This window comes from Barbus barbus (genome assembly GCF_936440315.1).
Source record: "Barbus barbus genome assembly, chromosome: 23".
Taxonomy (NCBI): domain Eukaryota; kingdom Metazoa; phylum Chordata; class Actinopteri; order Cypriniformes; family Cyprinidae; genus Barbus; species Barbus barbus.
Window position 1 is genome coordinate 31185037 of NC_136751.1, and position 17450 is coordinate 31202486.

The 17450-nt window shown below is 40.3% G+C and overlaps 1 protein-coding gene across 1 annotated transcript; it reads left to right on the forward strand.

Moving 5' to 3' along the window:
* The first annotated feature begins 1149 nt into the window (after positions 1-1149).
* On the forward strand, positions 1150-9634 carry bnc1 (basonuclin zinc finger protein 1). Its single transcript, XM_079373828.1, has 5 exons — positions 1150-1472; positions 3603-3705; positions 4584-4819; positions 5426-7149; positions 7336-9634. Exons 1-5 carry the CDS (start codon positions 1464-1466, stop codon positions 7913-7915), a joined length of 2652 nt encoding a protein of 883 aa, XP_079229954.1. The 5' UTR covers positions 1150-1463; the 3' UTR covers positions 7916-9634.
* Positions 9635-17450: the final 7816 nt, after the last annotated feature.

Below are 17450 nucleotides of genomic sequence, written 5' to 3' on the forward strand. Positions count from 1 at the left end.
ATTAATGCGTCAAAACACTCTCGTATGTACCAGTGTGCTGTAGATGAAGCGATTTGTATTTGCATGTGAAATGCAGTTCGCAGGAGGGAATCTGCCGAATTCGACTCCAGACCGCAGCCTGAGGGAGAAAATCAGCAAAACGAAATAGCTATCTTACAAACAGCAGCACTGCAATCCAGCCAATTTCTGCATGTTGATTTGATAAGCATCCTCTGGGTCTCGCTGCACGACTGAGGGCTTCCCATGTGTGACTTCATAAAATTTGCCTCTTACAAATAAAGCTTTGATCTTCTGTAAGTAATACAGATTTAACTGAATATTTCAAGCTATATTAGCTACACAGTAATAGCTACTGCCATTTTGCTTGTTGCAAATTTGTAGTTAAGGAGAGGAGATGCCCACTCAGTCATCCATCTAACTTGTTAAAGAAGTCAAAACCTGTTAAAACCTGCTCTGTAATGGATTAAACGCAGCATGTTTTTACCTGCTGTGTAATTGGTGTATTAAAATGTCAAGTGACTGCACCAAATGTAATATCGCCTCATCAGCTCTGTAGATATAAACTTAAACATAGACTGATTGTCATGCATTGTGAGGCACTATTACGAGAAATGTGTATTTAATTGAATGTTTTTGAATTCAAGCGCTTCAGTCAAAAATCCTTCACTGACCAGTGATTTTCATTTTTTTCTAGAGAACATGCAGCCAGTTTTTTTGGAAAATAAAAGTTTTTTTTTTCTGTATTTTAAAGCAGACATGTGACAACTGAATCACTGCAAAGAAAACATTGAATTGGATGAAGCATGTAAGATTCTGGCGAGCAAAGCATAAGTTGCTGGGATTGATCAGAGGCTGTTAAAGTGCACACACACACACACACAGTATCCAGTGCTTGAGTGTGTCTTGTGCCGGGCTGCATTGATTTAATGCATTACTCAAACTGCTGGAGAGAGAGAGCAGAGGTAGAGAGTCTCTCCTGACTGCATTAGGAGCCTCCAGCCTTTGTGATTCCTTTTGATCAAATCTCTGTGAGAGACGCGTGTCATGCCCTCTTCCAGCCAGCTGTGAGGGGACTGGCCCGCCACCCAGTGGGGGAGGTGTGTGTGTGTGTGTGTGAGAGAGAGAGAGTGAAGGAGTGTGTGTGTGTGTGGGTGTGTGTGTGAGAGAGAGAGAGAGAGATCTCCTAAGGTGAGAGGCAGAGAGTTCGACGGGTAGGAGGGTCTCATTCCACTCCCCAGCGCCCAGTTCCAGCACACACTCATCCTGGACACGCTCACACACTCACATGGGCCTGCGGACGCACGCAGCGATTGTCGATTGCAGGAGAAAGTGTGTGTTGTGTGGGTGAGTGTGACTGGACTGTGAGTGATGGATCTCTCGCAGTAGAAGGGAGAACTTGTACAGACAGGAGCTGCTGGAATGGCAAACTGCTCAGAAACACTGGAAACTTCAGTCTGACCAAAATGTCTGAGGTAAGGAGTTTAGTTTGAGTTCGAGTCTTTCTTAGAGAAATTAAATAAGAACAAAAGAGGATTGTGAGTTATGTGCATGCACTGTTACGGTGTAAAAAATGTGCTTTTTAACACAAGCTTATTTTGTGAGCTGTTCTGTAGTGTGTGAGTTTACTGGTGTGCGGGACAAAATCCAGCTCAGCTTTGCATGTAAATATGAATCTATTTATTAAGAGCCTTTTTTCATTAATAGAGCAATTTGCTAGCTAGATCTTTCAGGAGAAACTTTACTGTGCTCTTCCAATGGGTGTGATTGTGTCTTCCTAAGTGTGTGAGTGTTTGTTGCTCGTCCACTGGAATGTAATTCAAGACAGGAGTAATTCTCTGCCGTAATGTTTGTGTGTGGAACGCTTATTTAATCTGAAGACCGATGTGAAAGACATATTCATTATAGACAATCACTAAAACATTTTTGTTGATGGGACACCAGGTGTCAAATTGTTTTTTTTTTCAGCTGTAAGAGATCCGGTCTCTGTCTTTGTGCTAATCTGTCTTTGTGTGACGAGTTAGTGTCCCAAAGTGGGACTAAGACCCCGATTCTGGGCGGGCAAACAGTTAATGGCCTTGGGGCGTGAAAGCTTTGTGAGTGTGTGTGTGTGCTGACTTCATTAAGCTCATGTTGATCAGTCAATGTTGTTTGCTGCTACAGGCCTGTTTTGTGAGATCTGACAGTAAAACTCCTTCTGTTAGATTTTTCACCGCTGCGCTCGTTTTCACCGTACGCTGCTGCTTTTCACTCTTCATATCATTCCACATCTTTTTGTGATCCCAGTAGAGCTGCTAACTTGTACGCTTTGTCAAACTAATATTTGTCTGATATTATATGATATTATGTTCTAAAACATATCAATCATGATGTTACTTGGGACCTTTGTTTAAGTTTACGATTTTACATTGCAAAACAATTGATTTAATAATCAATCTTAAAGAGTACATTGTTATGATTTTTAAGAAATGTAATTATTTCTTAAACATTAAAATCCAAAATAATATGCTGTATCATTGCTGTTGTGTATTTCACGGTGCAGTCGCATCATCAGCCATAAAGCTGTATTATTCAACTGCTGGTGAAAACATGAATTAGCATGTTTGTATGGAATGCCATGTAATACTAATAATACAATACAAATACAAATTCTCACATGTATTTCATAAAACTTCAGAATTTAATGAAAACAGTAATGACAGAGCTTTGGAAAATGAACAGCACATAAACCAGCATAAGTAAACATTTGAAATCTATTCAGAAATTAACCTCTCCAGAAGTTTCTTTGACATAACCTAATGCATCAAATCATTATTTTAAAATATGCCTTGTGCTTTCTAGTGACTCTCATGATGTAAATATGTACAGTACATTGGGAGGTTTGTGCATTTTCAATGACCGCTCTTCTCTTTCTTTGTGTGTGTAAGTGCCGATGTCTTGCATAGTTATCGTTTGAGGAAAAATAGTTATGATGTGGTTCTATTGGCTGTTACCTTGTGTTATTGCAATATAGACTTGATCTGTTGATTTATGCTAATGCTAGTGACTTTAATTAATATGAAATTACACTACCTCACTGTATGTTTTGTGCCCAAAAGAATACTTTATATTATTTATTTTATTTTACTTTGTATGTAAAGTGAGGTCCAATCTAAAACTCTAGAAAAATGCTAAGTTTTATTTTTATTACCACAAAATCATCATTAATAATAATCTGCATAACAGTATAAAAAAGTAAATTAAAAACTGGACATGGAATTGAAAACGAGTCTATAACTGGTGTCTCTCCTTTTGTTTAATGACAGCAGCACTGGAGAAACGAAAAACTGGTGATCATGTTTATTCTTATGTTTATTCTCAAAGAGCATCTTGAGCTTAATATAAATACAGTGTGTGTGAATGTGTGTGTATAGATGCATACACACACACACACAGACACACACACACACACACACACACACATATATATATATATATATATATATATATATATAAGTGAAAGTATGAAACTTTACATAATAGATAGAAAATGGGCTATTTGTGATAATTAAATGGGTGGTTTGCATTACAGTTCTATGACATTATTATCATTATGCGTTTGACAGGCTATTTGTTGCACGGTGGTGAACTGCAACTGTGACAGTTTCAAACCTGGTAAACTGAGGCGGCGTCTCTGTGAGCACTGCAGGCACGGCTGGGTCGCCCATGGTGAGTCTCACATTCTAAACAATATTACATTTCACACATACATTCACACAACCTCAGACCACATTTAACACGCTTGACTGTTGTCTGTTTCTCCTCTTTAATAATGTGGGGAAAAATGCTTACTAACCTTTTTTTGTGCAGATTTATATCTAATTTTACAAATTGACAATGTAATGCCTAAAATAACCATCAAAACTATGAGCGCAAATAATACACACCTTTTAACAGAATAATTGAAGTGCTTTAATAAAATTATAAGCTTCAAGCAATCCTCAAAAAATTTAACTACATTTATTTCCATAGTAAATGCCTCCTTGTTTTTGTATTTTTCTTTAAAGAAAATGAAGGACAGGTCAGATATGTAATTTTTATTTATTTTTTATTTTTTTTGTGTGTGTGGTGATAATCAACATTTTGCCACAAATGCTGTTGAATGGGCTTAACTTGTATCGAACCTTAAATATTCATTAAATTGGCATCTTCAAATAATAATAATAATGATGAAGAAGAAATTTGTTAAGTTCTAAATTTATCTAAATAAATATTGCCTCTCTGACATTAAAGCTATGTGGCGTAATTTATACAATGATGGCCAGTTTAGAGTCCCAGTTTTTTTGTTGTTGTACTCATTAGTGATGGTAATCATTTACAATATCGTCTGTAATTTCTCATACACGAAAGCAAATAGATAAAAGCACACTTTTATAACATGAACAATTCTTCTAAAATTTATAAAAATGTCACACTTAAAGCCACAGTAAAAAAAAAAAACAGATCGACAAATTCAGATGTGAATGACAGAAATGCTTTCATGAAACATATAGAGATGCTTTGCTGATTTCTGTATGTAACCCGATGCCTGTTTTGCTTAATTGCAGCTCTGAGTAAGCTGAAGGTTCATCACATGTACCAAGGAAGCCAGGTGGAGATTGTTCACTCTAATGTGGTATTTGATATCTGTAGTCTGATGCTTTATGGGACGCAGGCGATTCCAGTGCGTCTCAAGATCCTGTTGGACCGCCTCTTCAGCGTTCTTAAGCAGGAGGAGGTTATTCAGATCCTAAATGCACTGGACTGGACTCTCCAGGACTACATCCGTGGTTACGTCCTGCAGGTGAGCTGCTGCCCATCTGATCCGGTCATTCGAACCCATTCACAGAATAACACATTTTAATTTGAGATGAATAATTACAGTTTTGTCACACTCTTCCTTGAAAATCCATTGGTGAGCCACTGAGGTTTCTTTCATTCTATTTGCTTATCAAGTATTCAGGTGCTTGAATTAAATTCATGGTAGTTCTAGTGGAGAATGTAAAGTTAAAGCCTCTTCAGACCTCCAGATGAATGCTGTATGATGAAATATTTATTCTGATTACAACTTGAAGCTGCTCCATGACTTTCAAAGCCTGCTGGCACTCAAGAGTAATTACAGGCGAACTGAAAGACTTGCCCGACTCCCCTCTGATCTCTCCCCTCCCCTCCTACTTTGACAGGGAAACCCGCATCATCTAAATGAAGAAAAATTATGCTCCAGAACGAATCGTTCTGCTGCAATAATTAGACCTCTCAAGTCCACATGCATTAGATGTATGGATGACTTGTTATTTAGTAACTCTGTCAATCTGTCAGAAGTTATGGAGTATTTTAGGACCCAAGTGTAGAACATTTGTTAGTTTAGAATTCGTAATGCAAATTATATTCCTTGTGTGTATGTGTCTAGGATGTGGCCGGTAAGGTATTGGACCGCTGGGCCATAATGACTTTTGAAGAGGAGATTGTTACGCTGCAGCAGTTCCTGCGCTTCGGAGAGACCAAGTCCATCGTGGAGCTTATGGCGCTGCAGGATAAGGAGGGACAGGCAGTCGTAGTCCCAACCACAAGAACCAATTCTGACATCCGCAGCTTCATTGAAAGCAGTACGCAGCGGCCTGTGCGTCTGCCGGCTAAAGGCGAAGCACCTGGTTGCAGTAACGGACACCATTTTGAAACGCTGGTCAACAGTATGGCCCTCATGCTGCCACTGCAATTGCTGAATTCTGTTCCGGCACCATTGCTGAGCTCCAGTAGCGATTCCAGCCACCAGGACGTACAGACGAGACACGAGACTTCAGACGTGAGCCTTGATGGTGCTCCGTTTGACACCGGCCCCATAAGAGCAGAGATGCTGCTGGACGCTGAGTCTCCAAGGATGGAGTCGGAAGAGTTTAACATGAGCGGAAACTCCTCTCCCTCCACGCCTTGCACGTCCTCCATCACTTCTGAAATCACACACATGTCTCCTGAAAATAAGGTGCGGTGTGCAGAGAAGAGTGGATCCTTGAAGAAGGGCCGCGTGTTCTGCAGCGCCTGCGAGAAGACCTTCTACGACAAAGGCACTCTGAAAATACATTACAATGCCGTTCATCTGAAGATCAAACACAAGTGCACCATCGAGGGCTGCAACATGGTCTTCAGCTCCTTACGCAGTCGGAACAGGCACAGTGCGAACCCGAACCCGCGGTTGCACATGCCCATGAACCGCAATAATCGTGACAAGGACCTGCGGGGCGGTCTGAGCCCGAGGCAGGAGGATGGAGCCGAAGGCGAGAAGCGAGACTTCAGTGCTATCTCAGAGAGCAGGACCGTCTCAAGTTTCATCATCCGCAACTCAGAGCCCAAACTCCATGGCTCTTTATCCGGCATGAGCCAGAGCGGCATCCTCTTTCCCAATCTAAAGACTGTGCAGCCCGTGCTTCCCTTTTACCGGAGCCTGGTGACCCCGGCCGAGCTGGCTCATACGCCGGGCAGCCTGCCCTCTCTCCCGATTCTGTCTTCCTCGGTGCCCATCAGCGCCGGTCACATGCAGAGCGGCTTGGAGCCGGTGCCCAAGAAGAAGTCCAGAAAGTCCAGCATGCCCATCAAAATTGAGAAGGATGAGCTGGCGGCGGAGGGCGTTTCCGAGGAGGAGACTCCGCCCCTCAGTCCCTGCACAGACACAGAAAAGTGCGACGTCAGCAATATGGGGCGCGAACCTGTGGAGTGTGACATCCGATCCGGCCTCAACTCACAGGACACACAATGGGACAAACTAACTCAAGAGGACAGTCGTATGATCTCACTGTCGTCTCCTTCTCTCTTTCACAATAAACAGAATGATGAGAAAGAAAGGGAGTCCTCAAAATGTGAAGAACCAGCATGCAGTTCGCGGCCAGAGCAGCCCTGCGGCCACCGACCGGCCCATTTCACACACGGCAGTGAAAACTGTGCAGACGGCTGCAGCGATCCAGAGCCCATATGTCCAGATGATAAAGACGAGCAGGCGCACCCATGCGAGATCTGCAGTAAGACGTTTAAAAACCCTTACAGTGTCAAAATGCATTATCGAAACGTGCACTTAAAGGAGATGCACATGTGCACTGTGGATGGCTGCAACGCTGCTTTTCCGTCCCGTCGCAGCAGAGACAGGTAAGACGGGTAGACTTGATGGAAATTAATGCGTGTTACACCAGGCAGTTTTTTAAAAGCACATGACAATTTTTGTGTTACTGTATTAGGACTAAGAGTTTGAGAATTGCTTTTATTGATGCAAAAAAATTAGAAACAAAGGCATGTTGGATTTGTCTTCAAACATTTTTGCTTTTAATTCTCTAGACACAGTGCAAACCTGAATCTGCACCACAGGCTGTTGACCAAAGATCATTCAGGAACATATTCTCTCCGCAGAGAGCATCCAGACCTCCCTCACAAAGAGCCCCTCAGCCAGATGTCTGTCATCCTCAAAGAGAGTCACCGTACGGGCCTCGTCTTCCCCATGAGTAAATCGCAGGAGAGAGCATCTGAGCCGGTAGAGGGCGCTGTGGAGAATGAGGCGGTGCTGGACCTGAGCACCAGAGGAAGCGCCCAGTCCTGGGACTCAGACGTGGGCAGTGAGGAAGGGCTCCCTCTGGAGGACAGTGACGAGAGCTGCGATGGAGCGACCGTGTCTCCGCCTTGCCTCAGTCAGCAGACGAATGGCTCGTCGCCCATCACCTGCCATCTCTGTCAGAAAGTTTACAGCAACAAAGGCACATTCAGGGCTCATTACAAAACGGTGCACCTTCGCCTTCTTCACAAGTGCAAAGTTCCAGGGTGTGACACTACGTTCTCCTCTGTTCGGAGTCGCAACAGACACAGTCAGAATCCAAATCTACACCGCAACCTTGCGATGAATACCTCCCTGAATCAAGAGTAGGGCACACACTCAGAGCCATATTCTCCTAAATATACATAGTCTAAGATTTACTCCTAACTCCTAATTCGGGTTCAAAAGCACTCCGCTCTAATCAAGCACAACTGGAAGGACACAATCATATTTATAAAAACCCAATATCGTTTACCTTTTTGATGTTGAGATATGTTTTTCATCTCTAATGTAATATCTACTTGACAAACGTTCCTTATATTTATTGATTTTTAAGAGAGGGACAGAAATATGCCTAGAAATGACTGAAGAAATGACAAAATATTGAAGAGACAGAGGTGCTCTCCACATGAGAAAGCACATACAGAATCATTTTAACCTTAAAACAATCAGTGCTGTTATACAGTATGTTAAGTCCCTCATTCTTTATCCAAAGCCACATAACAATCATGTCTTGTTTTCCTTCTCTGCACTTATTCATTGAGGGGACACATCCCTCCTCAGCATGAGACAGAGACAGAACATTGATGCAGAGTCTACAGCAGATGAGAGAGTGACTGTTAGAAAGAGCAAGCACTACTGAGTGTTGGTGAGAAAGTGATGAGGAGCACGAGCCGTTTGTAGGTGCTGGACTCACATTATCATGTGCTGCAGTGAATTCTCTGCTAGTATATTTGTGTTTGCTTGCTGTTCAGATTTGTTTTATTACAAAAGATTCAGTGAAGTTGATAGATTGTGTTGCTGTTTCAATCAATATGCTCTTTAAAGAGGCTGTTGTGTTCCTGCGGAGTAAGTTGTGTGTAAATTTTATTTTTAGGGGCCAAGCACCTGCAGTGTTTGTTCATTTTCATATTCTTCTTGTGTTGTGGGAGTCCCTAGATCAAATTTGGCTTCTGTCACTTAAACTCTATAGCACCAAATAGTTCAGTCTTCACTTTTCAATCATGAAACTTAGTAACAAATGTTTGTGATAATGTCCATTTGGCAGGATTCTTTGTCTTCACACTCTCTTCTTGTTGTTAAATCGGTCTCATTGTCCTGGTTATTTAAGTTTGAACCCTTCTCGTCTCAGTCGTTTTTACAATTATTACATTAAATAATTTTAATTGAGTTGAGTTTAATATTAAATTGAGTTGACTTGTAACTGCTGCTATCGTGCTTGGCCCCTTCATTGCTGCTTGCAGCTATATTGCTATAGTTGTTATTCATGTGGAGACCAAAGATTCTTAATCCAGGATGATGTAAAGCGGCATAAACAACGGGAGCATCAGACTGCACTCATGGACAGACACATATGAAAGATTCAGTCAAGATTCAGTTTTGTAACACATTTTCATCAGTTCAATGTGATGATGCTCTACAATGAGTTTAATATCAGTACGGTCAAAGGACTGTACCAGCAAAGGCTTAGGCTTAGACAGCAGATGAGGACATACGAATCAAAAGATACGAATCAAAGCTGAACAAATCAAGTCTTACACTGCTCCCACAAGCACACACAAACCTGTGGACATTTATTCCTTTAATTTTGTTTTATGTGTAAAATCTTTTGTAACCTTCCCTCCTCCCCTCCACCAGAAGCGTATGCTGAAATGTGATAAAAAGGGTTATCAGGATTATAATACTAATCTAATCCACAATCATTTATTTGTGTTTGATAAAATAATTTTCGTGTATTATTAAACAGTTATTTAAAAATACCAGTAAATGCTTACTGTTATACATAAACAATGTTAAGCAGGGGGAGGGAATAAAATCTACCTTTTTTTCTTTGTTCTTTTCTGAACTAAGTGTGATTTGTAGTGACAAACATAACATTCACAATTTCAAAGGGCTACGAGCTCAGGAATGGCCCGAACCCAGAGTACCCCCCCCCCCCCCCCCCCCCATAGTGTGGTGAGAACTCTAGTGATACCTCTTGAGTAGAGAAGGAGTGGTGGAAGGATGCTGATTAACCGTCAAATGAATAGAGGTATGTCAGCTGTATTTATATCCGTGGGTTGAATAACTTGAGTGTGAACCTTCTGTGTTAATTAGGCTAAGTATCTGACACGCTCCTCCCGAACTTTGTTAATAAAACATCATTTGAATTGGGCGAAGAACTGGAAAAAAGCTAAAGTTCATTTACGTGTGTTTTGACTGTAGCTCTTCAGACTGTGATTGTGGATCATGAGCCTGACACGAAAATGAACAGAACTTCTGTTCTCAGCACAAATGTCACATCAGGTGAAGCTGTCACATGCTTATAAAAGTGTACAATTGATTAATTACAGTATTTTAGGCCAAAATAATCTTCTGGGATTCCCCACCTGACTTGTGTAACTGCTGTATGTGCGTGCATGGTGATGTAATTTGTATCTTACTTTATCAATTTATTTTTCTTTTTATGTAAAAAAGATGACAAAGTCTGAATTCTGTTGTTAATATATATATATATATATATATATATATATATATATATAGTGTTTACCATTTACTTGGTATTTACACCACCAAATGACACTTTGGTTTGTAGTTATTTGGCTCTATCTTGTGGCTCTTGTCACACTGAATTTGGTTAGGTTGTTTGAACAGTGGGTTCTAAAGGCCCCGATATACTTCAAACGAAATGAACTGATATGATGTCATTTTGAACAAAATCAGGCCGAAACAAAATTTGTTTTGGCAGTTTGATACAGTTCACCAAAGCGAACGTTCTGGGGAGTTCGTTTTGGCTTCTAAACACCTTTGAGCTACCATTGGTATGTGGCGATTACGCAATCAGTGGGTGTGTTCTGGAACTCCACCTTCTTTGATTTGTTTTCCCCGGTTCATTTCTCATTCAACAAAGGTCAGGCAGGGGAACAACATCTCCAAGTCACTAGCAACATAAATACACAGTGTTGAATAACTGAACTGCCACAAATATATCCGCACCTGTACAATCGCTCGCGGGGAGACTTTAAAGGTTCAGAGAAAGCATTTAATTCCTAGAAAGAAATCGCAATGAAACTTGGTGTCAATGACCCAGAGTTATGCAAAAAGCGACGTAGAGAAGCATCAGATGCAAGTTTTCCAAAGCCATGAAAAGAATGAAATGAAAGGATAAAGATATAAGGTAGCAAGTACCAAATACATGTGTTTCAAATAAATGTTACACCATACTGCTGCTGCTGCTGTTATTGTTTTTTATACTGCTGCTGTTACAAGCAATTTAAAAGGTATACAATAAATGAAATGCCAAAAGAGTATACAATAATAAACCTTTGTTTTTATCAAGTTATAACAACACATAAAATATAAAAACGTGTAATAAATTATCCAGTTTAATAAAAGACCTAGATACACCATCATTGCATCGTTGTTGTGTTTAGGGCATACGCGCGAGCGTCGCGACATGTTTACATTAATCTACACCCCGCCTCCAGCAGCGCGGGGGTGTTGGAATATTCGAAAACAGTATTCCGTCGCTCAGCCTTTTCAAAGTTCTTTTTGCCCCCAAACGAAGAACAAAAATGAACTTCATTTGAAGTATATCGGGGCCTTAATTTTGAAAATTTACACACAAGACAGCACGAGTTTATGGTTTATGGTTATGGTTTGAAGAAACAATTATCTTTCCCAGGAATATTACCCCCGCCCACACACATACACAAATATATATACAAAGTTCTGCCATGAAATTGTAGCTGTCGCAGTCTGACAGGTCTAACTCAATCTGACACAATGACATCATTATTACAAGGCACAGCTGATTGGTTCTCTCCAGTATCGGTAGCCAATGAGCTCACTGCTCAACATTCAAATATATAGGCCTTTTCGCACTGCAGGAACCTTTTCATAGTACACAAACTAATTGTGGAACTTGCCACTTTTTGGCGTGTTCGCACCGCAGGAACTAGGAACTGTTTTAGTTCCCGGAACTCCGTTTAGAGGAACTAAATTAGCTCCTACTTCAGAGTAGGGTCTAAAACAGTTCCATAGGAACTATTGTGACGTAAGTGTACGCTGATTGGCTAAACGCCTACGAAAACGCACTCACCCGCCATGATTTCAAACGCCTTGTAAACATTCGATGTCTATTATTGTGAAACCTGCGAGACACAACAAAAACACAGCTCCGATCACAGTGTCCTCCATCCTCCTGATTTAACGTCGTTGTTCTTTGTTTTCGTTGTTGAATGCCACGCACAAATGACGTCACTGTCGACCGGCTTACCTCACTTCCTAGTACGCACTGTCGGTGCGAATGCAACTGTTTAAATGGTACTGGGAAATAGTTTGTGCAAAAATGTCCCTGTACTTTAGTACTGTACTTTTAGTTCTGTAACTACAGTGGTGCAAAAGGGGCTTATGACTAGTGTTTGCTGTAGCAGTTGCAGCATGCTTCAGAATCCCTCCACCTTCCCCCGCTCCACCTGTATAGGTCTGCTATCATGTGGTCAAGTATGCTATATATGGGCGTTATTTCATGTATGTTATATGTGCAGCAGCAGTATTTATTATATGCTCACAGCAGCATGTTGTGGATGTATTGGTAGCAGCAGCGTAGCAGATATATTCCGCCAAGACCAAATACATTAACATTGTCATGTACATAACCATGGCAATCACTCAGAGAGTTGTCATGACAGAAATATATATGCACCATGGTATAATGTTGGAAAGAGCAGAAAACATTTATAAAACTGGATTATTATGTGCTTGTTGATTAGCATAAATTCAGATAAAACTTAAAGGTAGGTTAGGCGATTTTTTGAGAGAAAACATTGTGAGAAACATTACAGTACAAAGCGTACAATAGTACAATAATAGCGCCCTTCATTCTCTCTGGAACGCGCTGATGACGTATCATGTCTGCGCAAACAGGGTTTGCAGAGGTATGCAAATACATATTTGACAGGCAGGCAGGACAGCCGATCGTAATGTTTGGACAGAACAATTTGATTGGATGAACATTATAAGGTCCGACGCCTTCCACAAACGATATATAAACATATAAATACATTTAGACCACTTAACTTGTTTGCTATCAGGATGTGAAGAGACTTTTAACCACCATAACAAAAAATGGTTTTGAACCATATCACCTACCCTGCCTTTAATTGCCATTGTAGTTTAGTTGTAGTGTTGCAAAATTTAGTGAAATATTCAGTACCTTTTAAATTTTCTTTTGAACTCACAAAGTGCTAATACACTGGTGCGCGTTTGAGTGTACATTTACATTTATTAATTTAGCTGACGCTTTTATCCAAAGCGACTTACAATTGCTATATATGTCAGAGATCGCACGCCTCTGGAGCAACTAGGGGTTAAGTGTCTTGCTCAGGGACACATTGGTGTCTCACAGTGGATTCGAACCCGGGTCTCTCACACCAAAGGCATGTGTCTTATCCACTGCGCCAGCACCACCCCCCACAATGAAAGGTTTAACTAGTGAAGTGTAACTAGTGAAGGGTGTTTTTGAAGTTCTTTTGTGAATCAATTGTCGGAGCATGTATCAAACTGCCAACGTCATGTGATTTCAGTAAATGAGATCATTACATCATAACTCTTTCTAAACATTTAAAAATTTCAATGGCTTGCCATGGGGGGGTGATATCTGTAAACCTTTCATTGTGAAATAGAAGAACAGAATGCTGGATCAGAGCTTTTGCCCACGAGAGGCTGCTCTGGTTCACCTGCAAAATGGCATATATTCACTGCCAGACATGTATTTATGTACATCTAGTCACTGCAGTCTATGTTTAATTTATTTTACTGCACTTTTTTAATATTAGTTATGGTGAGAAGAAATAGGCCAAAATAGACCTTTCGCTTCTGGTAAAACAGTGGCAGACTCAAAGCTTTCAAAAAGTGAATGTTTGGAGACAGAAATGAAGTGTACTTGATCATGCCTACAGTGAAAACTAATATATTTGCAACTTGTCTGTGTGGATTATTCCACGTTTCTTTGACTCAATTAAGTAAACGTGTTCATTTTGAATTACTGTCACAGTTTGTTTAAAATTAAGATGAATAAAAATAAACTAAATGTAGCAGCTAGACTTTACCCCCCCCCCCCCCGCACACACACAAAAAAAAATGTGTGTGTGTGTATATATATATATATATATATATATATATAACATCAGTTTTAAATTGACATTCATCTATTTTTTTTTTTTTTTAAATCTTAATTCTTGTTTCAGGACCTTTACAAAACATTCAAAGTCATAATTTTTATAATGCTTGGAAAATTATAAAATGGAATGTTCCCACATAGGCCTGACATAGGCCTACATTTTGAGGAGTTGGAATTGATATATGGACATAAAATTGAGGATATAATTACTGATTCCATAGCATTACATATTATATGGATTTAACTATTAATGAATGGCTAAATTCAGGAATTTGAGGAAAACAATTTATTTAAATATAAAGATAGTGGAAACTAAAATATAGTTGTGTCCTTTCATTAAGGACTGTTAATGTTTTTGACTGAATTGTTAGCATTAAGTGTCAGATAAAATATCACATTTGTATGTATTAATTAGGCTGAGAATTATGTTATGGAAATGGCAATTCTAACGGGAAGTAGTACACCATCCGGGAATCTTTGGCATTCTTTTTTAAACATACTATGATTTGGGACATACTAATTCTATATTCGAATACTATTTAGGATGGATAGTATGCGAAATGGGATGCAGCATCAGTACCTGAAGGGCCACAACCCTGTAGAGTTTAGATTCAACCCTAATTAAATGCACCTGATCCAGCTAATCGCATCCTTCAGGCTTATTTGAAAACTACATGGTTTGTGAGTTGGAACTAAACTCTGGGTTAAGGCTTGAAGGGAGACAGTTGAGGTTACTGGGCATGCACACATCAATATAGTGTTATTTTTCGCACACTGTACAACATTAAATACTGTTTTTGCATTACTGTAAGGGGTAGGTTTAGGGTTGGGGTAGTTGTAGATGTTAATAAAACACTATCTATCTAATAGGTAGAAAATGTAATTTATTGTTAGTTTCTGGCAGCAGCTGTATCTCTTCTAGCCACAATCTAAACCAGGGGTGTCAAACTCAATTCCTGGAGGGTCATTTAGGCTTATTTGGAAACTACATGGTATGTGTGTTGGGACAGGGTTGGAACTAAACTCTGCAGGGCTGCGGCCCTCCGGGAACTGAGTTTGACCCCCCTGATCTAAACGCTGCAGCCCTCCAGGAACTGTTTGACACCTGTGCTATATAGAGTGCATTACCGCCATCTGCTGGAGATAACAGCTAATGCTATGGGCAAAATCATTTACACGGGTTAGGGCTTAAAAAAAAAAAAAATTAAAAAAGTCCAATTCCGGTCGTCCTCAGAATCCGGTCCGGGTTTTGCTCCAATCCAGGATACCGCAGAATACGGTCGTCCTGAGAATCCGTTCCGGGTTTTGCTCCAATCCAGGATACCGCAGAATCCGGTCGTCCTGAGAATTCGGTCCGGGTTTTGCTCCAATCCAGGATACCGCAGAATCCGGTCGTCCTCGGAATCCGGTCTGGGTTTTGTTCCAATCCAGGAGACCGCAGAATCCGGTTTTCCTCGGAATCCGGTCCGGGTTTTGCTCCAATCCAGGAGACCGAAGAATCCGGTCGTCCTGAGAATCCGGTCCAGGTTTTGCTCCAATACATGATTTATGAAAATGTCCATCTGAAACACATGATTTTTTTAAAACAATTTCGAATGTGAAATACATGATTTATGAAAATGTCCATCTGAAACAGGGCTAGGGCTTAAAAAAAATAAAATTAAAAAAAGTCAAATTCCGGTCGTCCTCAGAATCCGGTCCGGGTTTTGCTCCAATCCAGGATACCGCAGAATACGGTCGTCCTCAGAATCCGGTCCGGGTTTTGCTCCAATCCAGGATACCGCAGAATACGGTTGTCCTGAGAATCCGGTCCGGGTTTTGCTACAATCCAGGATACCGCAGAATCCGGTCGTCCTGAGAATCCGGTCCGGGTTTTGCTCCAATCCAGGATACCGCAGAATCCGGTCGTCCTCGGAATCCGGTCTGGGTTTTGTTCCAATCCAGGAGACCGCAGAATCCGGTTTTCCTCGGAATCCGGTCCGGGTTTTGCTCCAATCCAGGAGACCGAAGAATCCGGTCGTCCTGAGAATCCGGTCCAGGTTTTGCTCCAATACATGATTTATGAAAATGTCCATCTGAAACACATGATTTTTTTTAAAATTTCAATTTGAAATTCATGATTTTTGAAAATTATTTCCTTCTGAAATACATGATTTTTTAAAACAATTTCGAATGTGAAATACATGATTTATGAAAATGTCCATCTGAAACAGGGCTAGGGCTTAAAAAAATATTAAAACAAAGTCCAATTCCGGTCGTCCTCAGCATCCGGTCCGGGTTTTGCTCCAATCGAGGAGAACACAGAATCCGGTCGGCCTTGGAATCCGGTCCGGGTTTTGCTCCAGTACACGATTTATGAAAATGTCCATCTGAAACACATGATTTTTTAAAACAATTTCCAATGTGAAATACATGATTTATGAAAATGTCCATTTGAAACACATGATTTAAAAAAAAATTCCATCTGAAATACATGATTCATGAAAATGTCCATCTGAAACACATGATTTTTGAAAACAATTTCCATCTGAAATATATGGTTTATGACAACGATTTATGAAAATGTCCATCTGAAACACATGATTTTTTAAAACAATTTCAATTTGAAATACATGATTTTTGAAAATTATTTCCTTCTGAAATACATGATTTTTTAAAACAATTTCCAATGTGAAATACATGATTTATGAAAATGTCCATCTGAAACACGATTTAAAAAAAAAAATCCATCTGAAATACATGATTTATGAAAATGTCCATCTAAAATATATGATTAAAAAAAAAATTCCATCTGAAATACATGATTCATGAAAATGTCCATCTGAAACACATGATTTTTGAAAACAATTTCCATCTGAAATATATGGTTTATGACAACGATTTATGAAAATGTCCATCTGAAACAGGCTTAGGGCTTAAAAAAAAATTAAAACAAAGTCCAATTCCGGTCGTCCTCAGAATCCGGTCCGGGTTTTCCTCCAGTACATGATTTTTGAAAATGTCCATCTGAAACACATGATTTAAAAAAAAAATTCCATCTGAAACACATGATTTTTGAAAACAATTTCCATCTGAAATATATGGTTTATGACAACGATTTATGAAAATGTCCATCTGAAACAGGGTTAGGGCTTAAAAAAAAAAAAAAAAAGAAAAAAGTCCAATTCCGGTCGTCCTCAGAATCCGGTCCGGGTTTTGCTCCAATCCAGGAGACCACAGAATCCGTTCGTCCTGAGAATCCGGTCCGGGTTTTGCTCCAATCCAGGATACCGCAGAATCCGGTCGTCCTGAGAATCCGGTCCGGGTTTTGCTCCAATCCAGGAGACCGCAGAATCCGGTTTTCCTCGGAATCCGGTCCGGGTTTTGCTCCAATCCAGGATACCGCAGAATCCGGTCGTCCTCGGATTCCGGTCCGGATTTTGCTCCAATCCAGGAGACCGCAGAATCCGGTCGTCCTCGGAATCCGGTCCGGGTTTTGCTCCA

What these genes read in the sequence shown, in the direction of transcription:
- bnc1 (XM_079373828.1), top strand. An exon ending in GCACGGCTGGGTCGCCCATG is followed by an intron (nt 3,706 to 4,583) that starts GTGAGTCTCACA and finishes GCTTAATTGCAG; the next exon opens with CTCTGAGTAAGCTGAAGGTT. An exon ending in TCCGTGGTTACGTCCTGCAG is followed by an intron (nt 4,820 to 5,425) that starts GTGAGCTGCTGC and finishes GTATGTGTCTAG; the next exon opens with GATGTGGCCGGTAAGGTATT.